At 39.1% G+C, this 24,413-nt stretch overlaps 1 protein-coding gene across 1 annotated transcript in view; it reads left to right on the top strand.

The window, feature by feature from the left end:
- The first annotated feature begins 11,772 nt into the window (after positions 1–11,772).
- Positions 11,773–24,413, top strand: part of LOC132820740 (uncharacterized) — a 42,390-nt gene continuing 29,749 nt past the window's right edge. Inside the window, exon 1 of the mRNA XM_060833009.1 lies at positions 11,773–11,843. Within this exon, the coding sequence (XP_060688992.1) occupies positions 11,780–11,843 (64 nt within the window). The 5' untranslated portion in view covers positions 11,773–11,779. The remainder of the gene's footprint in view (positions 11,844–24,413) is intronic.

Genomic DNA, 24,413 nt, shown 5'->3' with positions numbered 1-24,413 from the left:
AGGCATATCCTCCTCATTTCTTTCTGAAGTCAATAATCAATTATTTAGTTTCGCTGACATTGAGAGCGAGCTTGTTCTCATTGCATCATGTCACCAAGCCCTCTCTCTCCTTTCTGGATTCTGACTCATCATTGTTGGATATACATCCTACCACAGTGGTGTTGTCAGCAAACTTGTAGATGCTGTTCATTTGGAATTTGGCTACACAGCCATGGGTGTATAGGGTGTACAGTAGGGGACTGAGAATGCATTATTTGGAGGGGAGGGTGATCTCCAGTGTTGAGTGTTAGTGTGGAGGAGATGCTATTGTCTATCTTCAGTGATTGTGGTCTGAGAGTCAGGAGCTGAGGATCCAGTTGCAGAAGGTGGAGCCAAGATCTGTATCTCAGAGTTTTGAGATCAGTCTGAAGAGAATAAAGGCGAATGCAGAGCTGAAGTCGATGAACAGAAGTCTGACGTAAATACTTTGTCATCTAGATGGTCCAGGGATGAGTGCAGGGCTGGGGAAATGGCAACCTGTTACATTGTTAGGCAAATTGCAGGGGATCAAGGCATGCTGAGAGGCTCGAGTTGATGTGGACCATGACCAGCCTCTCGAATCACTTCATGATTGTGGAGGTCAGAGCCACTGGGTGGTAGTCATTAAGGCATATTACATGTGCTTTCCTGGGACGATGGTGGTCTTCTTGAAGCAGGTGTGGAATTTGGCTTGTAGGAGGGAAAGGTTGAAGATAATATCTCGGCCAGATAGTCCACGCAGGATCTAAATGCACGACTGGGCACTCCGTCCATGCCCATCACTTTCCTTGCACTGCACCTTACATTTTAAATTCTGATTTAAATTCATTGTCACGTTATAAAATACAGTGAAAAGTATTGTATTTTCCAGCGCCGTCTGAATTACTGATAACCCTTTGTACCAAGGCTTTTTCATTTTGACTCATGCAATTTCTGATGTCCTTTCACTCACCACTTGAGCTAGGACTCATGACTGCTCCACAGATGACCATTTCACAATGCACCCTGTACCACTGCCTGAGAGTTGCAAATTTTTTGAGTTCCAGATCATCTCTCATCTGGTCTGAAACACTTTTGATGTTATTCTTTGAAGCAACTTTTAGCATCGAGTGTTTTGATGAGGTATTTTGGTGTTTTCTGTATCAGCAATCAGCAAAATCCATTTTCCTTTACGAATTCTGGATTACCAACATTTTTGCTTCATTCAAACAGGTTCAGCTAAATTAAATCTGCGTATCCTACTGTGATCACCTTGTTGTATGTCCCGTCATACATACGCTGTTGGATCTTTAGCGGCTTAAGTGGCCTAACATGTCACAAGGGTAACCACCTTCTGGTCTAAGATTGAGCACAATTTAGTTTTTAGTAGGCTGTGAAGGCCAAGTTATTGAGTATATTCAAGATAAATAGATTCTTTGCGAATAAGGGAATCAAGGGTTATGGGGAGAAGGCAGGAGAATAATGTTGAGAAACATATCAGCCATGATCCAAGTGGCAGAGATGATAATGGACTGAATGGCCAAACTCTGCTCCTTTATCTAATGGTCTATTACTACTCAAACTGCTTATTGGTTGGAGGAATAGGTTTCACATTGCTACAAAGACTGCTGGAAGGACTTGGTCTTAAGATTGTCTCCCACCAGATTCTAGGTTTCACGCTAACCAAGTTCTCAGGCATCAGCACAGTAGGTGATACTTGTTGCACTCAATCAAGTATTAACCCTTTCATATGCAGATACGCTGAGTCCTGTATACAGCAAATGTCACTAGCAGGAAAACCTGTCCTGGTGATGAGAAAATGTCTCCAAAATGTTCCCTGTCTGAGAATGGACTTGTCCCCATAATAAATCAAACTCTCCTTGTGTCTCTAACTGCTTCTCCAGTGAGTCAGCATCCTGACTGTTTGACCTACTGGACTTAACATGAGGTATTCTGAATCATCCCATAAAGACCCTGCATTTTGCTTATTTTCACTGATTGCCTACCCATATCCATACCCAAGATTCCACAACACGGAGCTCCAGTGTATTCATTTCTAAGTATCATTTTTTTAAAAAATGTTTTTTCCCTCTGGCCATATACTTTCAAAAAGCTGTTCCAGCACTTCACATCCTCATCTTCATGCCTCCATTCCACTGCCCACACCTGCACCCTTCCTCACCCGGAGGGTTGGAGAGAGGATGGGATCGTGATAGCAGATTTCAGGGAGTGAGGATGGAGATTGAAAAGCAAGACTTCCAAAGCAGTCATCACAAGTTTAATGTCATGTCCACTGTTAGTGAGCATAGAGATGGCTATCAGATATGTGGCTGGAAAATTGATGCAGAAGAAAGGATTATCAGATCTCTGAGAGTTGGAGACCAGTTCTGAGGTAGGTGAAAATTGTACAAGATAGTTTGCATCTCAGCAGGACCAAAATTACCATCCTCACAGGAAATTTGCGAGTGCTGTTCTGGAGGGCTTCAACTGATTGGAAATCAAAGAAGCAGTTCCAATTCAAGAGAAGCAAAATTAGTAAAATTGAAAGTAAAAGGAGAGGAGTGAGGAATAATGGAAACAGGCAAAATAAAGGCAAGATCAAAACAGGGAATAGTGTTATAAAGGCTGAATGAAGGCACTCCGAATGCATATAAAATTCACTAAATGGATATTTGGGATAAATACACAAAAAAAAGGTCTAATTTAGCTTCCGTTACAGTGACATGACTACAGGGTGACCAAAATTGGGAACAGAGTTTCCAAGAATATTGTATATTTTGGAGGGCAAAATTAAATAATCAAATGTAGAACAAGTTTGGGTGGAGCTAATGAACAGCCAGATAAAGCAGTCATTGGTGGGAGTTGATTACATGATACTAAACTGTAGTACTAATATTGGCATGTCATAAAGCAGGGAAATAAAGATGTTATTACTGCATTACCCAGATTATATACATGTGACTTCAACTTGCATATAGACAGAGTTAATCAATTCCATATTTCGTCAGTTGCTTCTGAAATTAGAATCTTACATCTGAGCAAATGGCAAGAGTACAGGGAATACTTGGCTAAAGTGGATTCGAAAATACAATAAAACCTTTGACTTAGATAGGAAATAGCTGATAAATAAATACTACCAGGATCTACAAATAATATACTTTCCACTAAATCACAACACCCAAAGATGAAAGCGAATCAGCCATGATTAACAAATGTTAAAGAATAGAACACAGAACAATATAGCACAGAACAGGCCCTTGAGTCCTCGATGTTGTGCCAACCTGTGAACTAATCTAATCCCATCCTCCTATACTATCCCATCATCGTCCATGTGCTTCTTCAAGGACTATTTAAATTCCCCTAATGTGACTGAGTTAACTACATTGACAGGCAGGGCATTCCACGCCCTTACCACTCTCTGAGTAAAGAACCTGCCTCTGACATATGTCTTTAATCTATCACCCCTCAATTTGCAGCTGTGCCCCTTCTTACAAGCTGAGTCATCATCCTAGGAAAAGGACTCTCACTCTCCATCCTATCTAATCCTCTGATCATCTTGTATGTCTCTATTAAATCCCGTCTTAGCCTTCTTCTTTCCAATGAGAACAGACCCAAGTCCCTCAGCTTTTCCTCATAAGACCTTCCCTCCAGATCAGGCAACATCCTGGTAAATCTCCTCTGCACCTTTTCCAATGCTTCCACCATCCTTCCTGTAATCCGACCAGAACTGTGCACAATATTCCAAGTGCAGCTGCACCAGCTTTTTGTACAGTTGCAGCATGACATCACGACTCCGGAACTCAATCCCTCTACCAATGAAACCTAACATACTATATGCCTTCTTAAAAGCACTATCAACCTGGGTGGCAACTTTTAGGGATGTACTTGGACACCAAGATCCCTCTGCACATCCACACTACTAAGAATCTTTCTATTGACCCAGCATTCTGCCTTCCTGTTATTCTTCCCAAAGTGAATTAACTCAGGTTTATCTACATTGACCTCCATTTTCCACCTCTCAGCCCAATTCTGCAGTTTATCCAAGTCCTCCTGCAACATTCTTCCACACTGTCCGCCACCCCACCAAGATTATATCATATAAACACTGTGATCTATAAGAGGGCTTGAAAGCTTGAAGATTGGGAGCAATTTATGACACAGAGGAGAACTGAAAAGCAAATGGGAAAGACAATATGAATGTAAGCTGGTAAGCCACATAAAGGACTGTAAATGATTCAGTATGTGAAAGAAAAAAGGATTACCAAGGGTAAGTGTAGTTAAATTACGGGTGAGGAGAAGGGGATTCATGGTGAACAAAGAAATGGTGGATAAACAAAACTGTCATTCTGGGGCAGTCTTCACAGAAGAAGATGCAGAATATCTCTCAGAAAACTAGACAACAAAAGGGACTAATGCAACTGAGAAAATAAAGTAAAATTGGTATTAATAGATAGGCAGAACTTGAGAAGTTAGCTGGATTGGGGATGACAAATGACCAAGACAGGATGAGCTTCTCCCCAGAGTGTTAAAGAAAATAATAATGGAGTCAGTGGATGCACTGGTACTTATTTTTCATAATTCTAATAAACTCTGGAAAGATTTCTGCTGACTGAAAAAGAGTAGAAAATGTAACCCCACTATTTAGAAAGAGAAAGTGAAGAGCTACTGATCTGTTTTCCCGTTTGCATAAGGGAAAATGTTAAGAACATTGTGAATTATTTGGATGATGGACCAATACTCCAAATTTTCTGAAGACACCAGTCTGTGTGGGACACACAAGTTGTTTGGAAGCTGCATGGAGGCTTCAAGAGGACATGGACCACCAAAGTGAATGTACTAGAAATGGCAGATGAATGGTAACATAAATAAGTGTGCAGTCATTCGCTTTGATAGATAGGGGAAAAGATAGGCGGGTGATGGCCTAGTGGTATTGCTGATGGTTTCTTCATCAGAGACTCAGATTTGAATCCCACCATGGCAGATGGAATTTGATTTCAATAAAAACCTGGAATTAAGAGATGAGTGGTGACCATGAAGCTATTGTCAATTGTCAGAAAAACCTACCTGGTTCTCTAATATCCTTTACAGAGGAAAATTGACATCCTGACCTGGTCTGGCCTACATGTGGCTCCAGACTCTCAGCAATGTGGTTGATTCTCAACCAGTCTCTAGTTTATCTGTGCCAATGACATTTTTATTCCATAAATGAATGAAAAGAAACAAAATAGATATCCAAAGAGATATGATTGTTTTTGTTCATGATTCATTAATAGTTATCATGCAGTTGTAACAAGCAATTATGAAAACAATCAAAATCTTTGCGGTAATTTCAAGGGAATCAGAGTACAAAAGTGAAGATGCCTTGCTGCAGTTCTACACAGCATTGGTGAAACCTTCCCTCAGTTATCATGTACAGTTTTGGTTTCCTTATCTAAGAAAGGATACTCACCATAAAGGATCTGTAATGGGGGTTTGCCTTGATAGTGGGATTGCCTTGAGGTGAGATTAGGAAATACAGACACAGTTTCCTCAGAGTTTTGAAGAACAAGAGGGAATTTTATTGAAACTTACAACGTTTCTCCAGGGCATATCAGAGTGGATATAAATATGATGTTCCTCCTGTGTCTTGAACTTTAGATCAGATTAGATTACTTACCATGTGGAAACAGGCCCTTCGGCCCAACAAAGCCACACCGACCCACCAAAGCGCAACTCACCCAGACCCATTCTTCTACATTTACCCTTGCACCTAACACTACGGGCAATTTAGCATGGCCAATTCACCTAACCTGCACATTTTTGGACTGTGGGAGGAAACCAAAGCACCCAGAGGAAACCCACGCAGACACAGGGAGAATGTGCAAACTCAATACAGTCAGTCGCCTGAGGCAGGAATTGAACCCAGGTCTCTGGCGCTGTGAGGCAGCTGTGCTAACCACTGAGCCACCGTGCCGCCCAAAAGTGAAACAATTACAGACTACTTGGGACAAATGATCTGTTGTTCTGTCAAATGTTCTGTGTAAATGAGCTATTGATCCAAGGCTCTCTCAATTTGCCTGAGCAAGCTAGGTTAAAAATTGCGGCCAAGATGTCAACAGCTCCCACCAACATGTATATTAACACACATATTTAACCAAAACCAGAAGAAACAACATTCTAACTTACTGAGGACTTTCTTGAAAATATATTTGCAATGACTTGAAAGTGTTATGAACTAGGCCAGATGACTCAAAACATCAGCCCAGACATAACTTTGCAATTTGTTTTGATAAGTGTACATTGAAAATTACCCAGAGTAAGGTAGCGAGGTTGACTACCAGGATTTAAAACAGACAAAATATTCACAAAATTACACAATGAAACACACAGAACAGAAGAAAGAAGCCCTATAGAACTCAGTCCATCCAAACTAGACTTAATTATGCTGTTTTAAACAAACGTAACATTCCCAATAAGCAAACCCCCTTAAAATGTGGAAATGGAACTGGTGCTTACAGGTTGGAGTTAGAAGGGCAGAAAGAGAGAACCTATTCATACAGTCCACTGTTGAACTCCTAACTAGTTGTGGGCTGAACTGCTCAGCTAAGAGCTGACCACTCCTCCTTCCATTATTCGGGTCACTTCTAAAACATGACCACTTTGGCCTGAAGTCTCAAGCTCTTTATTTATAAACAAAAGCTTCTCAAAATCATTTTTATCTCTGTACCAAACTAGTCTAATCAGAGCCCAGTCCCTTTACAACCTCTCTGACAAAAAGTCAAGGACACAGTATCCTTGAGAAAAGAAACAGTTTTTAGAAAAATGGGACCAGCTTTGTGACAAAAGCAAGTCTGGAAAAGGTTATATTAGCATGGATAGAGGATTGGTTAATCAACAGGAAGCAAAGAGTGGTGATAAATGAGTGCTATTCTGGTTGGCAATCAGTGACTTGTGGTGTGCTTCAGGGATGAGTGTTGGGACCGCAATTATTCACAATTTACATAGATGATTTGGAATTGGGGACCACATGCAGTGCATCAAAGTTTCTGGATGACACTGGGATAAGTGATAGAGCAAAGTGTGCAGACCTTGAAACTTTGCAAAAGGACATAGATAGTTTAAGGGGTGAGCAAAGGTCTTGCAGATGGAGTACAATGTTAATACGTGCAAAGTCATCCATTTCAGTAGGAATAAGAGTAAAAAGGAGTTTTACTTGAATGGCAAGAAATTTCAGCACACTGCTGTGCAGATGGACCTGGGTGAACTTGTGCATGAATCACAGAGGTTGGTCTGCGGGTGCAACAGGTAACTAAGGCGGCAAATGGAACTTTGTCCTTCATTGCTAAATAGATTGAGTTTAAAAGCAGAGAGGTATTATGTTACAGCTGTACAAGGTGCTGGTGAAGCCACATCTGGAGTATGGCGTGCAGTTTTGGGCTCCGTACTTGAGAAAGAATGTATTGGCACTGGACGGGTGTGGAGGAGGTTCACTAGGTTGATTCTGGACTTAAGGTATTATGATGACAGGCTGAGTGGACTTGCATTATATCTGGGAAGAATGGGGTGGGGAGATCTCATAGAAACATATAAAATTATGAAGGGAACAGACAAGATAGAAGCAGAGAAGATGTTTCCACTGGCAGGGGAAATAAGGCAAGAAGGCATAGCCTCAAAATTAGGGGGAGCAGATTTAGGACTGAATTGAGAAGGAAATCCTTCATCCAGAGGGTTGTGAACCTATGAAATTTCCTGCCCTGTGAAGTGGTTGAGGCTTCCTCAACAAATGTTTTTAAGGCCATGATAGATTTTTTTTTGAATAGGAAAGGAATTAAGAGTTATGGTGAGAGGGTGGGTAAGTGGAGCTGAGGCCATGAAAAGATCAACCATGATCTTACTAAATAGTGGAGCAGGCTCGAAGGGCCACATAGTCTACTCCTGCTCCTAGTTCTTATGTTCTAATGATAGCAGACAAAACTTGTTGCCAAGGTCTAGAAGGGAGGAAGTTTTGTTCCCAAAGAATACAAAAATGAATTCCACCAATTAGGGACAATTGTTGAAAAATTAACTTAAATTTTTTTTCGTTTCAACTTTCCTTTGGACAGTGCTCATCTAATCTATTAGTTAGCCAATAGGCATATATTTGTTTATTTTATTTCTATTCTGTCGTAAAAGACAAGGAGGAACTGAAGATGATGGGAGTACAGCAGCATCTAATAAAGACACTCCTATGAAAATAACACCCTCCTTGAAAGGATGTATATGTGACATAGATTTTATAAATGATGCTTAGTAAAGAGATTGTGATAGAAGAGAGTGTTTCTCTGCTGATAACACAAAATTTGGAAGAGTTACACACTAAAGAGGATAACATAGAATTTGAAAAGGACACAGATAAGTTGGTGAAGTAGGTGGAAATGTGACAGATAAGGGTCAATGCAGACAGGTGCGAGATGATGCTTTTTGATATGAAGATTATTGAAAGCCAATTTTAAATAGAGGTACAATACAAAAGGGTGTGCAGGAGCATATGTGCATGGGTATTTGGGTGCATAGATTAAATGTGGCAGGACAAGTGGAGAAAGCAGTTAAAAAAGCATAGAATGTCCTCAGCTTTATTAAAAGGCAAAGACCACAAAATCAAGGTGGTGATGTTGGATTTATATCAAAACTTATTCGATCTCAGCTGAAGTGTTGTGTACAATTATAGGCATCACATAATTGGAAAGATCTGAATGTGCTGGACAGTCTGTAAAAGAAATTTACATGAATGATTCCAAGCATAAGAAACTTCAATTACGAGCATGAATTGAAGAAGCTGGCGTGCTGTTTGCCTTGGCAAGAGGCATGCTGAAGAGAGGTTTGATAGAAATTTTCAATATCATGAGTGGAATACGCAAAGCAAATAGGGAGACCATAAGACATAAGACACAGGAGTGGAAGTAAGGCCATTCGGCCCATCGAGTCCACTCCGCCACTCAATCATGGCTGATGGGCATTTCAACTCCACTTACCCGCATTCTTCCCATAGCCCTTAATTCCTCGAGACATCAAGAATCTATCAATCTCTGCCTTGAAGACATTTAGCATCCCGGCCTCCACTACACTCTGCGGCAATGAATTCCACAGGCCCACCACTTTCTGGCTGAAGAAATGTCTCCGCATTTCAGTTCTGAATTGACCCCCTCTAATTTTAAGGCTGTGTCCACGGGTCCTAGTCTCCTCGCCTAACGGAAAAAATTTCCTAGCGTCCACCCTTTCCAAGCCATGTATTATCTTATAAGTTTCTATTAAGTCTCCCCTTAATCTTCTAAGCTCCAATGAATACAAGCCCAGGATCCTCAGCCGTTCCTCGTATGTTAGACCTACCATTCCAGGGATCATCTGTGTGAATCTCCACATTCCAGTACCAGTATGTCCTTCCTGAGGTGTGGGGACCAAAACTGGACACAGTACTCTAAATGGGGCCTAACCAGAGCTTTATAAAGTCTCAGTAGCACAATGGTGCTTTTATATTCCAACCCTCTTGAGATAAGTAACAACATTGCATTCGCTTTCTTAATCACGGACTCAACCTGCATGTTTACCTTTAGAGAATCCTTGACTAGCACTCCCAGATCCCTTTGTACTTTGGCTTTACGAATTTTCTCACCATTTAGAAAGTAGTCTATGATTTTATTCTTTTTGCCAAAGTGCAAGACCTCGCATTTGCTCACGTTGAATTCCATCAGCCATTTCCTGGACCACTCTCCCAAACTGCCTAGATCCTTCTGTAGCCTTCCCACTTCCTCAGTACTACCTGCCTGCCCACCTAACTTCGTATCATCTGCAAGCTTTGCTAGAATGTCCCCAGTCCCTTCATCCAGATCATTAATATATAATGCAAACAGCTGTGGCCCCAACGCTGAACCCTGCAGGACACCGCTTGTCACCGGCTGCCATTCCGAAAAAGAACCTTTTATCCCAACTCTCTGCCTTCTGTCAGACAGTCAATCCTCAATCCATCCCAGTAGCTCACCTTGAACACCATGGGCCCTCACCTTGCTCAGCAGCCTCCCGTGTGGCACCTTATCAAAGGCCTTTTGGAAGTCTAGATAGACCACATCCACTAGGTTTCCCTGGTCTAACCTACTTGTCACCTCTTCAAAGAATTCCAACAGGTTTGTCAGGCATGACCTCCCCTTACTAAATCCATGTTGACTTGTTCTAATCAGACTCTGCTCTTCTAAGAATTTAGAAACCTCATCCTTAATGATGGATTCTAGAATTTTACCAACTGAGGTTAGGCTAATTGGCCTATAATTTTCCATCTTTTGTCTTGATCCTTTCTTGAACAAGGGGGTTACAATAGCAATCTTCCAATCATCCGGGACTTTCCCTGACTCCAATGCCTCCGCTATTTCCTCAGCCATCTCTCTCTCAGAACTCTAGGATGTATCCCATCGGGGCCAGGAGATTTATCAATTTTAAGACCTTTTAGCTTTTCTAGCACTATCTCTTTTGTAATGGCAACAATACTCAACTCAGCCCCCTGACTCCCTTTAATTGTTGGGATATTACTCATGTCTTCCACTGTGAAAACTGACGCAAAGTACTTGTTAGGTTCTCCTGCTATTTCCTTATCTCCCATCATTAGGCTTCCAGCATCAGTTTGAAGTGGCCCAATGTCTACTTTCGCCTGTAGTTTGTTTCTTATGTATATGATTATATAGGACCTGTTCCTGCTCATAAAGAGAACAAAGATGAGGGGGGAAATTTTAAGATGATGTGCAAGGGAAACAAGGGTGCTGCAAGAATTTTTTTTCCCTTCACTCAGCAAGGAGTTAGGATGTGGAATGCACTGTCTGGAAGGGTGATGAAGGCAGATTCAATTGAGGTATTCAAGAGTGCAATGAATAATTATTTGGATAGGAATACTGTGCAAGGATATTAGAAAGAGCAGGAGATTGGCACAAGGGAATTAATGTTGGTTTGATGAGCCAGTACAGGTATTATAGACTGAATGGCCTCCTTCTATACTATAACAATTCTGTTATTCCTTTCAGGAGGCAGTACATAAACTGCACCAGTACATGAAGCCATCCAACACACTCTTCTGCCTGCATGAGAATATTATGAAGGTTGCAATCTCAAATAAATTGTTCTGGCATGCAATCACTCCCATTAGTCAAGGGGTGTCTACGCGAGTGTCAACTGGGTCTGCTTCTATTCCAAATTTCATCCAGCACCAATGAGCTGAAAATCAAAGAAACACTATTCCCATTTTCCAAGGCTCAATATCCAGAATATCCATACAGGATTTCCTGTTTTAAAGGGATCATTTGCAGTTTCCAGACCAGTGTAAACCTGTGACTAGGGCTCTCAGTTATGGTGTGTGTTTAGAATGATTTTGGGCCCATTTTCTTCTTCAGAATATGATTATATAAGCTCGAAGATGATCTCTCTTCTGCAAATAAATGGCAGTTGTTTAAAAAAACTCTCTCATTTCAATCTCAACCAACACATTCACTTGTGTGAATATAAAAAGGAGCCCAAATATCGTTCAACATACCTTTTTTAAAAAAGGAAGTGCTATGAGGTTGATTTGTATGAATTTTAATTAAAAATAAATAGCAAGTATGACTTTGGTATATCAAATAAAGAAAATTTCAGATGATTTCAGGCTGGAAAGTCCAAACGTAAATGTTGTTATCGATTTTTCATACAGCCAACACATGTGAATCTGTGGTTTCCTGATAAATACAACTTCCTGTTACTGCTGTTGTTTTAGCTTTTCAGAATCAGACATTTTTCTGTCAGAGCAACTATGAAAGATTTGTTCAGAAGCATTATGATAAAAAGAGTTATCATCTACTTGCTGACTGTGACTGGTAAGTCTGTCATTCTTACCATGGGGATATTATTTAAAGTGGCAAAACAATCATCTAGTGGGGTGAAAACTATTCAGTGAAACCTGTCAGAACAAAACATTTGAATTCAGAAACATTTCAGGACAGAAACTAAAAGAGTAGTCTTTTTAAAATAAGTTATTCCTCGCAATATAAAAGCTTTTGCAAATTCTAGGTAGCTCCATCTTTGCAAAGTAAATTAAAATTGTGATATTAAAAGCTAATTTTTTTAAGCTCTTCTATGTGGGGATTAACCCAGTGGAGCAAGGATGATTCAGAATACCATATTATTAACAAATATTATATTCAGGTATTATTGTGCTAACTTCTATTTGTCATATGTTCCTAAGCTCTTTAACTCATTGCTTGGGTAAGAAACAGGCATTCAAAAATTTAGCAAAGCTATGGTCTTTCTCCGCCTCATCTACAATAACACCTATGTCAGTTTAATTCAGGCAATAATTAGATAGCTCTAACTACAACCTTATATACGTTAATACTCATAACCAGGTCAGTGAGGGTCTGTTTAAAGTTTTGCCTAGAACTGAACAGAGCATTTTCAGTTCCTTCTGCTCAGATAGTATTCTGGTTTGTTTTGGTTTTTCAGTTCCTTTTTCCAGAATTTCATTCTTACCACAGAATTCATTGCAATAGGAGTCATTCTCAGTCTCTCACCACTTTGGAACTGCTCACCTTTCTCAATTCTCGCTTTTTATAAAGACTTCGTAATATCAGAATTAGTAGTTATGTCTACTAAAAAAAGTGATTTATTCTTCTCTACAGCACTCATAAATCTTGCTAATGTCATAAACTATAACTCTATGCCTATCAATTTCAATTTTTATTAATTAGAGATACGTATTAATTTTATGATGATACAAAAATCAAACAAACAATGCAGTGCAGTAAAACTGAGGTGCAAGAAACAGTCAGTAGATCTGACAATATCTCTGAAGAGAGAAACAATTAAAGTTTTAAGTCCAATATGACTCTTCTTTGGAACAGAGGCCATAAGATTTTTCTTCAGAATTGGCCTGTCTTATTGGACTCAAAACATTAATTCAGCTTCCCTGTCCACTGATGCCGACAATTTTCTTCCCCACTATAGCCAATTTAAGTGCAATGTGCTGTGGCATTGAGAGTCCAGATGTGCCTGAATGATCATATGGGGAGTGCCCTTTTCACCACCAACCAAGCAATATCTTGGTGAATGTTTGAAAGCTCTGGCAATGAGATTTCTACAAGATGACTGTGATGGTTTGCTAAGGGATACTCCAACTCATTTTTTCAAAAGGATTCATGAATGTTAGCTTTGGACCACTGCATGATGGATGTGTTGCTCTTCTGTTAAACATGTACAGTTTATGCTTCTTCTATGGTATGCTTCTTTAAGACAAACAGTTGCATCGCTGCATTAGTTACAATCCAGCTCATTGAAAAATGTGAGAAAACAAAGCAAATCAAGAACCAAACATCATTTAATAGAGTGTACCAACAAAACACAATGTGGATCATTTATCTGGATAAAATAAGCATACCAGATTTGCTTTATCCCTTAATTATTGGGTATCATAATGTGGGAGAAAGTGGGGTTTACAGATGCTGGATATCAGAGTTGAGTGTGTGTTGCTGGAAAAGCCCTTCCTAATGAAGGGCTCCGGCCTGAAACGTCAATTCTCCTGCTCCTTATATGCTGCCTGACCTGCTGTGCTTTTCCAGCAACACACTATCATCGCAACTCATCAGATTTGAGGGATCTGTACATATTTTTAAGAAAGTATATGAGATACTGAATGTTAAACAGGAATAATGTGATCATGTTTATTGCATTGATTGGACTCTCAAAATGGCTTTAAGAGTTGCTATGATTCTTCTCAAAGTAGGAGACAAGTATTATTTGAAGTCTTTGTCTAACAATTGCAGTAACTTTTAAAAGCTACGTATTCAAGTGATTTGTTAAACATAAAGTTAGAACACAAATTAATGTTAAAATGAAAGTAGATTCTCATAAGGATGAGTTACCTAAAGTAATTAGCAAAAATATAAAATTTTAAGAAAGGCCTAACTTGCTGCCTTCACTAGAATCAGTTAATATTCAGTGAGAAGTGAAAGTTTGAATTGGAAGAAAAAAGAGAAATAGAAAGGATGAGAAAGAAGCAAAAGAGAATTGGAAATAAAGTTTGAAGTGGAGTTTGAGGAGAAGAGAAAAGAAAAGTGAAGAACATGGAAAAACAGGAGAAAGAAATAGATCGGGAGATGGAATCATAAAGATTGAACTCCAAAAAAATAAGAATCAGATATCATTATTTGGCTTACAGTAAAAATAAAATAAGAGTGATTTTGATTCCAATGAGAGGTTTGATTTAACCAGCAATCTATGCATAGTGCCTAAATTTAGAAAATAGAGATGAAGGATATTTTATCTAATTTGAGAAGGCAGTTTGGCAGATTAAGTAGCTTAAAGATGTTCAGTCCTTAATGTCAGTGCGTTTTGACAAGTACACTATGAATCCATAGGCCAGTTTATCAGTGGAGCAATTGGAAAATTATGACAGGCAGAACAAAATGCAGGTGTTGAAAACATTGGCTGGAATCTTATGTTAACTTAAGTAAAACTACTACAATAATTTATAAATACACACAAGTGATTCATTTTAATAACCCAGGCTCAACTGATAAACTTAGTGAAGGAAGGTAGGAAATCTGAATATTCATTAGAATATCAGAGTGCCTTTGATAATTTGAGAGTTGTACTGACAACCACATTGGAGTTAGCAGCACCAAATTGTGAGAAACCATTTGTACACTGACTGTTGGTACTAGCAACACTGGTCTGGGTGCTGTTTTCCAGCAAGATGGGTATTGAATGGTCAATTACTTTTCCACAGAAACTGGGTTTCATTGTAAACATTAATATTTGCAGTGGAGGAAGACAGTATGTTCTGCAGACTTCATAAAAATTCTAAGCTTATACATCCATACTTCTAAAGAGACTGCTCAATATATTGACCACAGTACCTCAACTTTGTTTTTGTTATGATTCCATGACAAAAAAAAAGTTCCTTTAGAGTTTAATACTATAATCATACTATTTAATAATCATTCATGTGCCTAGAAAAGACAATATTTGAGGAGTGATAAAGACGATTGATGAGGGTAAACCAGTGAATATTGTCTACATGGACTTTACCAAGACATTTGACAAGGTCCCTCTTGTCAGCTGGTCCAGAGGATTAAGTCACTTGGGATCCACAGCGAGTTGATAAGAGGAGAAAAATATAAAAGGGATCTGAGGAACAACATTTAAAAAAAACGGAGTGGTTCATTGGTGAAATGAACTACCAGAGAAAGTGGTAAATGCAGGCAGTTTCAACAGTTAGAAGACCTTGGATAGGTATGTGAATAGGAAAGGTTTCGAGGGATGTGGGCCAAATGCAGGCAAATGGGATAATATTAGTTTGGGAAACTTGTTCGACATGGATAAGTTCGACTGTTTCCATGCTGTATGACTTTATGAAGTTTATAAAACCATGATGACCATAGATGAGATGAATATCAAGGGTATTTTCTCAAGGGTAGGGGAATTCAAAACTAAAGGGCAAAATTAGCTTGGTCATAGAAGACAGGGGCTAGTTGATGTATGATTTTTCTGACTAGAGGTCTGTGACCAGTGGTGCTCCAGAAGGATCATTGCTGGATTCTTTGTTGTTTGTAATTTATATAAATAATTTGAATGAAAATGTAGGTGGTCTGATTATTAAGTTTGCAGATGACATGAAAATTCATAGACTTGTGGATTTAGTGAGGAAGGTCGCTAAAGGATACAACAGGAATAGATCACCTGTTAGCAAAGAAATGGCAGATAGAGTTTAATCCAGACAAGGGATAACAGAATAAAGTGATCAAGAAGTATTTACATGAGTTTTTTTTATGGCAATCAACGTTAAGAAGAATTGTTTGATGGAATGTGAAAATAACTCAAGCGTATCCTTTTATTTAAACTTTGGGTAGGTGTAATTAAAAGTTTACATAGATTTAGATTTCAAAGAAGCAGATGGGACTGGGTCAGCTGTGTGATGTTTTTATAAAAATGGTCAGAAAGTCAGTTTCGAATAGTGACCTAAAATGTCAGTTCCAATAGAGGGAATAACTGCTGTAGAGTGCCTGTGAGAACTACAATGCAGGTTGTAGTGACAGGAACCAGGTGGATCTTACAGACCACGAGATCCTTGATTGGAGTTGTTAACCTGGGCTAACCAGGGAGCCCTGTCTGACCATAAACACAGGGGATCAGAATCTCCTCACTTCAGGAACCAACTCTGAGCTGGCTGACTACAGTCAGTGTACTGTGCAAACGTAAATAAAGGGTGGTTTGGTAATGAGATTTCAACCTCTGTTCATTTATTTCAGTTGTAACGGTTAAAATGTTTACACTGTTGTTTCTGATATAATAAAAACATATAAAAGACAATTAGTTAGGCTTTTTAATTCAGAAAGTAAGATTCAAATTTTAGTGCGGAAGATTGCAGAGTTCAGTTTAGAAAGCAGAACACTCTCCCCTAGCAGAAGAATCAAATAAATTCAGGAGAACCAGTCAGCCTTGCTGACGTGTTTTAATTTGGAGCTTCCAGGCCAGGAAAATTTGAATAGAGAACTGTTAGAACTGAGAAATTCCAAGCTAACAAAATTGAGAGAACTTCGTACTAGCACACACAGAAAGTAAGTGCAAAATAAGATCTCAACTCTCCAAAGAAACAAAACTGGAAAATATCAGTTGAGTAAAGATTTAAAAAGCCGAGAGTGGAATAATGTTTCTTTTGGATTGAGTCTCTTTAATCAATAGCACAAATTGAAACTCAAACCATTGACTATAGGAATTGGGAATTCAGGTTACAGTTGTTCAGGATACTCGTAAGCCACTTTTGGAGTACTGTGTACAGTTCTGGTTGCCCTGCTATAGGAAGTATATTGTTAAACTGGACGGTGCAAAGAAAACTTAAAGGGTTGTTAACAAGACTGGATGCTTTGAGTAGTAAGAACAGGCTGGGACTGTTTTTTCACTGGAGTCTAGGATGTTGAGAGGTGACTTTATCGAAGTTTATAAAACCATAATGAGCATAGATAAGATGAATGTCAAGGGTATTTTCTCCAGGGTAGAGGAATTCAAAACTAGAGGCCATAATTTTCAGAAGAGAGGAGTAAGATTTTAAAGGGACCTGAGGAGCAACATCTTTTTTTTAAAAAAAATGTGGGGTTCATTTGTGGAAGATGTGATAGTTTTAACATTTAAAAGATATTGAATAGGTACGTGAATAGGAAAGGTTCAGAGGTGGGCCAAACATAGGCAAATAGGTCTAGTTTAGTTTGTGAAACTTGTTCGACATGGATGAGTTTGACTGTATGACTTTATGACATTTATGTTAAGACTTTGTCTTCTATACGTAGTTTTCGTTTCTACTTTAATATATGGAAGTTCTGTTACTCGTGAAGATCTGCAGCCTTGCATCATAGAGGTCGACAGCACAGAGAATCAAGTCTATGCTAGTCCAAAACCCACCTAACTATTCTCAGGGCCAAGTGCTGACAAGTGGAATTAACATTGAATGCCTACGCATCACAAGTGTACATTGAAATACTTCTTAAATGTCATGAGAATTCTAACCTCTACCACCCTTGCAAACAGTGACTTCAATTCTCACCAGCCGCGGAGTGATATTTTCCTTCCCAACTTCTTACTCCGCTAAACCTCTGGTCCTTACCTAAATCTATACTCCCGGACAGTCATTGATTCCCTCCCAAGGGGAAACATTTTTTTCCCCATCTCCCTGTCTATGCCCCTCATAATGTGGTAATACATTTCAGTGGTGCTGGATAAGCACAGCAGGTCAGGCTGTAGCCGAGCAGGAAAACTGACGTTTCAGGCAAAAGCCCTTCATCAGGATGAAGGGCTTTTGCCTGAAATGTCGATTTTCCTGCTCCTCAGATGCTGCCTGACCTGCTGTGCTTTTCCAGCACCACTCTAATCTAGACTCTGGTTTCCACCATCTGCAGTTCTCACTTCTGCCTAATACATTTCAGTGACAAGCAAACTTTAAAAAAAAACAAAAGATGGCCTACCATGCCAAGTTTCATTCTGGGATCTGATTTGGCCAGTACTGACATCAGCTAGGATCATAACAGTATTTGCAATCTTTTAATAAGGTCCCTAAAGAAGGCTAACAGAATAAAGGATGAAAATAATGACAATTGTAGTTATTAGTTGCATTAACATAAAAAACAGTTGAAACAGCTGAGTCAAAGATTCTCTCTTACATTAACAACTCTGCCCAAGTTTTTTCATACCCTCATTCTTTAATATCTTTTCTCCTTGGCCAATTATCCTGTTGCAACTAATATCTCTGCATCTCTGTGATGCCCCAGTCTTTTTAATTCTTTTACTTTAAATTATAGGGATATGGGGATAAGACAGTGGTCTAGTTGGATTATGGCATTTAATGTTTGTTCTGTCATTCTATCATTAATTCACAGTTCTGTGATATTGAGATAATGCATGGAGAATACTGCATAATTTCCCATGAATTCCGTGTGTGGGTTTTAAAGAAGTGAGATTTAATCCCATAGCATCTTTTTGCTCAATAGTTCATGAAAATGCCTACTATAGCTGACACAGACAACAGTCTTTCTTGCTTCTGCAAGCTTGTCAATCTTTAACTTCATCCCATCTTTGGCAACTCATCTTACAAGTTGGCAAATTGTGATCTTATGTAGAACCCCATGCTGATTTTCCAGGCTCTCTAACCACACAAAGACTCATTAAATCTGCATTTTTTTCTGTTCAACACTGAAAATTTGGACTATCCAATCAAGCTTCTGACAAAGGTTACAAATATGGAAGTGACTGCAAAATGTGATGTACATCAGCCCAGGCATCAATAGATTCATAAACCATGCATTCACTGCCTTATTACTGTTTCATGCTGGCATTTATACATTCTTTTCTGAAATAACCTAAACCAAACTGTTGGGCTTTTGTTACAATACTTGGTTCTTTAACCCATGACTTCAACATGGTGTCAATGACATATGACAGAATGCAGTTGCTTTCTTTAGATTTAATTTCTTTTTCCCCACTTTGTCTAGTATAGAACAGCCAAGGGTGACAGATGTAATAGATTTCAGCTCCACATTCATCCTGAATTATACTGCTCACACAGGTTTTAATTGTTTGTAAAGAACTGTGCGTATTTAATAGTTAAGAAGTTTTGACCTCTTTTGTGCAACGTTCCTTTCTCAATATTATCTTAATAATGTGGTTTATAAATGCCTTTTCTTAGCTTCAATGAATTCCATCATACTTTCTATGGACACCTTGTTTCAAATGATAGTGCTTCCAGTGGCATCAGTTCCTAACCATTGTCAAATAATTCTTTTCTGATCCTCATTAATGCCAGCTTACATTCACATTTTAAAATCCTTCTAAATCTCCCACTCCGAGCGTTCTCCCACACTAACTATTATTATTATTCATTCACAAATCCTTGAGCATGTTTGCTCCTAGTTGATCATGGAATATCTGTTGGATGAGGTAAAAAACAATGACTGCAGATGCTGGAAACCAGATTCTGGAATAGAGTGATGCTGGAAAAGCACGGCAGTTCAGGCAGCATCTGAAGAGCAGGAAAATCGAGGTTTCGGGCAAAAGCCCATCATCAGGAATTTAGGCAGAGTGCCTGAAGAGTGGACAGATAAATCAGAGGAGGGTGGGGGTGGGGAGAAAGTAGCACAGGCTACTTGTATGCTCAGATAACCACTAAGCCACTAATAACTCCTTCCTACATTTTACATCACTGAGTTTGATTTCCTTCCTCTATTTCTTTCTCCAGGAACCCAGATTCTGATGCAGGTAGGACTATAAGCTTTTAGTATGATAATACTAAAATCCAGAGAGTGGACAAAGGTTATCTTTTCATAATGCAAGTTGTATATGCTGCATTGTACTGCTCCCTGATGTATTTACATCATTTGGTTCAGTTAAATAATTTAGGATTTCCTTATGTTAGTAAAGGTCTTGTATTCTGTCCTGTCAGCCCAGCACATACATAAGCCAATACGAATATCTTGTCCCCAAAACCTTTGCAACTACCATTCTGTTCTCAATCTTTCACCTTCAACCATCATATTGACCCCTAGCTGGCCCAGACATATTTGCCATAGGATAGTCATGTTATAGAAATTATTCTTTTTGGTAAGATGTTGAGTCTTAGAGTGATGTTGAAGTAAGTCTACCAGTATGTATGTCTGTAATAAAAATGAATGCAGCACTTATTCTTTTGCTGATTTTAACAAACTAGTTTAACCATTCTCTCTCTTCACTTTTGCTTTTCTTTCACTATTAGTACCAAGTATGCAGCTGGACACAATTGTCTATTATCAGAAAGAGTCTTTTCCATTTTGAATCAAACACATTTTCTATCTTACCATAGTTGAATGTTATGATTCAATCTCCTACTTCATATTCACAAGGTATTACTTCTGCATTTACATACTTACTGATTCTCTTTCTTGTAAGTCCCAAGTTGTAATGCCCCACACTCATTTAGCCCTGCTGTTCATTTCACCATTTGCTCCAATTTTTTGGAACTATGTAGTTCCTATGTTAAAGGACATTTTGCTGTCAATGTTGGGGTTGATCCAATGACTATGAAGCATAATGGCAATGTATTAGCCTGCTGCAGTATAAAGAAATCCCAAACAAATGAGCAGCCATTATAATGAATAATTCAGTAAATTAAAGCACTCTGCAGCAACAATCTGAACTTTGCTATTTGTGGTAAATAGCACAAACAGGATAGGTCACTCGCCCAGCCTACTTTTGGGCTTTAAACACCATTTTGTCTTGTGTATCAAATGCAGATGAGCTACAGATGCACAAAACTAAGAAAACCTTAGCCCTACTCTTCATGCTCAAGTGGATTAAACTCTTGCCCAGGAAAACTAACATTACACTCGTGGCTACAGGGGTTTTAGTGAATGATTTGTAGATAACAACTTCTGTAACAAGTAGAGTGTGATAATGGCTCACGTTTTACAGGTTTTATTTTTAAAAAACAATGCAAATATTATTGAGGATTACACACACATTTCACATCAGTCACCACCTGAGGTCCTCTGTTTGCTTGGAGTTTATATATTATGCCAACATCTGCATATAGGCAGCTAGGTTACTGATGTAATAGGGTGAATTAAAATTGTCAAGGGCTGTCTACTTCTTCCTCAACAGAAAGTTATGAAGTTCATTGTATACTTTTTTTTCTGATATAAAGGGAAGGGCTAACATGGTATTGATGGTATAGGCACCATTGCATCAATATTTATTGTTTGACTCAAAGAATCTTTGACAATTAAAAGACATCTATTGCAGCATATTGGGTAGAACGGTTAGCACAACATCCTCAAATGACTCTTCCCAAAAATAGCCTGTGTATGGGGCAAATCCTAAATGTGTCCTTTCACATAAATGATTAGAGCATCCTTGAGAGGCTCTTTTATGAATAGATATGATTTAAAGTCAGTTAATGGTGATGAACACTTAAGAGGATCTCCTCTTCATAAGCCAGAAAATATGGCTTACCTTTCATTGTTGGAATATCAATGCCCTTAATAATTCTAAATCCACTTGTTAAACTGTTGCGACGAAATAAAAGAATTTGCAGGCTTCATTGATACATTCAGAGCTGCGTGTCTGTGGTGAATGCAGATAATACAGATACTATGCTTTGAACATTTACATACATAAAATATATCATTCAAAAATAATGATCACACACAATCTGTATTCTATGCTCTTTGTGACATAAGAGGCATACAAAATTTTCAGCAGCTTTCCTGGCGTAGTACTGTATTTAGCCTTAGTATGTGGTCCTTCTGTACCCTTTCATTGTTCTGTTACCCTTTCAGCCTCCCAATCTGATTAACAACTTGCATGACTGCCAGTTCACAAAAGCTTTGCCATTTCAGCAAAATGCAGAATGTTCCTCTGATAACTGACCAGAGTCAAAAAAGATTAAAGAGCAGTTTTAGTTGGGGGTGAGCAGGCTGTGGGCAGTCCCTGACTTTTACAAGTCCAGACCCAGTCCTTGTGATGCGAGTACAACTCCAATGTACGTCACCATTTTCAAAAACTTAAAAATCACATGACACCTGGTTATAATCCAACAGGTTTAGTTGGAAGCACTAGCTTTCGGAGTGCTGCTCCTTCACCAGGTGGCTGCGGAGTATAAGATGGTAGGATACAGAATTTGTAGCAAAAGTTTACAGTGTGATGTAACTGAAATTATATTTTGAAAAAAACCTGGATTGTTTATTAAATGTCTCATCTTATAGAATGGGCATGTTAGTTTCAGTTCTTTCATTTGTAAATCCCATACAACCTTGTTATGGTAGACGTAGTAAGACATGTCAGAGTGTTGACACAGATACCACCATTACATGTGGGAACACCTCCCACCATGTATGTGGCAGGTACTCATGCGACTCAGCCAACATTGTCTATCACATACACTGCAGCCCTGAAGAATGGCACATTGGCGAGACCAAGCAGAGGCTATGGCAACAGATGAATGGATACCGCACAATAATCAACAGACAGGAGTGTTCCCTCCCAGTCGGAGAACAATTCAGCAGTCTGGCACATTTAATCTCGGACTGTCAGGTGACTATCCTCCAAGGAGGACTTTAGGACAGGCAATTATGCAAAATGACCGAGCAGAGGCTGATAGCCAAGTCCGGTACCCATGAGGATGGCTTCAAACAGGACCTTGGGTTCCTGTCACACTACAGGTGACCCCACTGCACTACACACACACACACACTCACATATACACTCCCACACTCACCTCTCACAGACTTATACCCCTTTACACTCACACTCACACACATACACAGTCTCTTACAGACACTCATATCCCCATCACACACACAAACACACGCTCATAAGTTTGTGGGGTGAATTTGTACTTGCAGAATTACATTTATTTTGCCCAAAGCTGCGTGAATCCATGTAAGATTCTGTAAATCCCTTTTTTAGATTGGAATCAGTCTGAACATTGGGGCACAGACAGCCTCACACAGGGCATCTCACATCTGAAATGCATTTATTGTTAAAGTTCACTTGAGAATGTAACTTTAGGAAAGTTCTGGGATTTACATGTGAAAGAACTGAAACAAACACATCCATTCGAAAAGATGAGAGACTTAATGAACAATCCAGGTCTTTTTCAATAGATATTTTCAGTTACATCACACTGTAAACTTTTGCTATAAATTCTGTGTCCCACAATCTTATACTCCACAACCACCTGATGAAGGAACAGTCCTCCAAAAGCTAGTGCTTCTAAATAAACCTGTTGGACTATACCTTTGTAAACTCCAGTCCAACACTGGCACATCCAAAGCATTTTAGAAAACTGTTCAGCTTTTGCCCGATTGATAAACCTACTTTTGACAGGGTTATTTTCCCTAATAAAGAAATGTTCATTCAATTCCAATTACTAAAGGCTTTTAAAAAACTTTTAAGTCTGCTGTCATCCACTTGAGAGATATCATTGGCTTATGAGTTCAAAGATAACTCTGATCATGAAATGTAAAAAGCCAACTTGTATTGATGTTCCATTCTAATATGAATTCCTCAAAATCCATGTCAGTGTTAGAAGAATTCCCAGAACCAACTAGAATTTGAGAGGTGTAAGTGCTTATGTATGGGGACAACAGACTGGTGTTTCAAAATTCAGTTTCCAATAAATCAATGGTTAACCTCCAGCTCCCATCAGGTTTCTTTTCAGAAGAAATAGGTCAACTTAGAGTCATAGAGATGTACAGCACGGAAGCAGACCCTTCAGTCCAACTCATCCATGCTAACCAGATATCTTAACCTAATCTAGTCCCTTTCGACAGCAGTTGGCCCATATCCCTCTAAACTATACCTATTCATTTACCCATCCAGATGCCTTTTAATTGTTGTAATCACGCCAGCCTCCACCACTTCCTCTGGCAGCTCATTCCATACACACACCATCCTGTGTGAGAAAACATTGCCCCTTAGGTCCCTTTTATATCTTTCCTCTCTCACCCTAAACCTATGCCCTCTAGTTCTGGACTCCCCCACCCCAGGAAAAGGATCTTGACTATTTATCCTTTCCATGCTCCTCGTGAATTTATAAACCCCTATAACCTCACCCCTCAGCCTCCGACACTTCAGGGAAGACAGCCCCAGCCTATACAGCCTCTTCCTATAGCTCAAAACCTCCAACCCTGGCAACATCCTTGTAAACTTTTTCTGAACCCTTTCAAGTTTCACAACATCCTTCCAATAGGAAAGAGAGCAGAATTATGGCAAAGATGCTTTGACTTAAGAGGTTGAATTGTTGGGTGAGGAGTTTCACAAGTTGAGTTCCTCACCTTCAATTTGTCCATAATCCTGTTTATTAATAAAGAGATTTCTGAATTAATTGTTTCGTTTGAACATTCTTAGATGCAAAGGGATTGTATAAACAA

The sequence above is a fragment of the Hemiscyllium ocellatum genome, chromosome 12 (genome assembly GCF_020745735.1).
Source record: "Hemiscyllium ocellatum isolate sHemOce1 chromosome 12, sHemOce1.pat.X.cur, whole genome shotgun sequence".
In the NCBI taxonomy this organism is placed as follows: Eukaryota; Metazoa; Chordata; class Chondrichthyes; order Orectolobiformes; family Hemiscylliidae; genus Hemiscyllium; species Hemiscyllium ocellatum.
The sequence above is the reverse complement of the archived record's forward strand: the minus strand, read 5'-3'. Positions and strand labels throughout refer to the sequence as shown.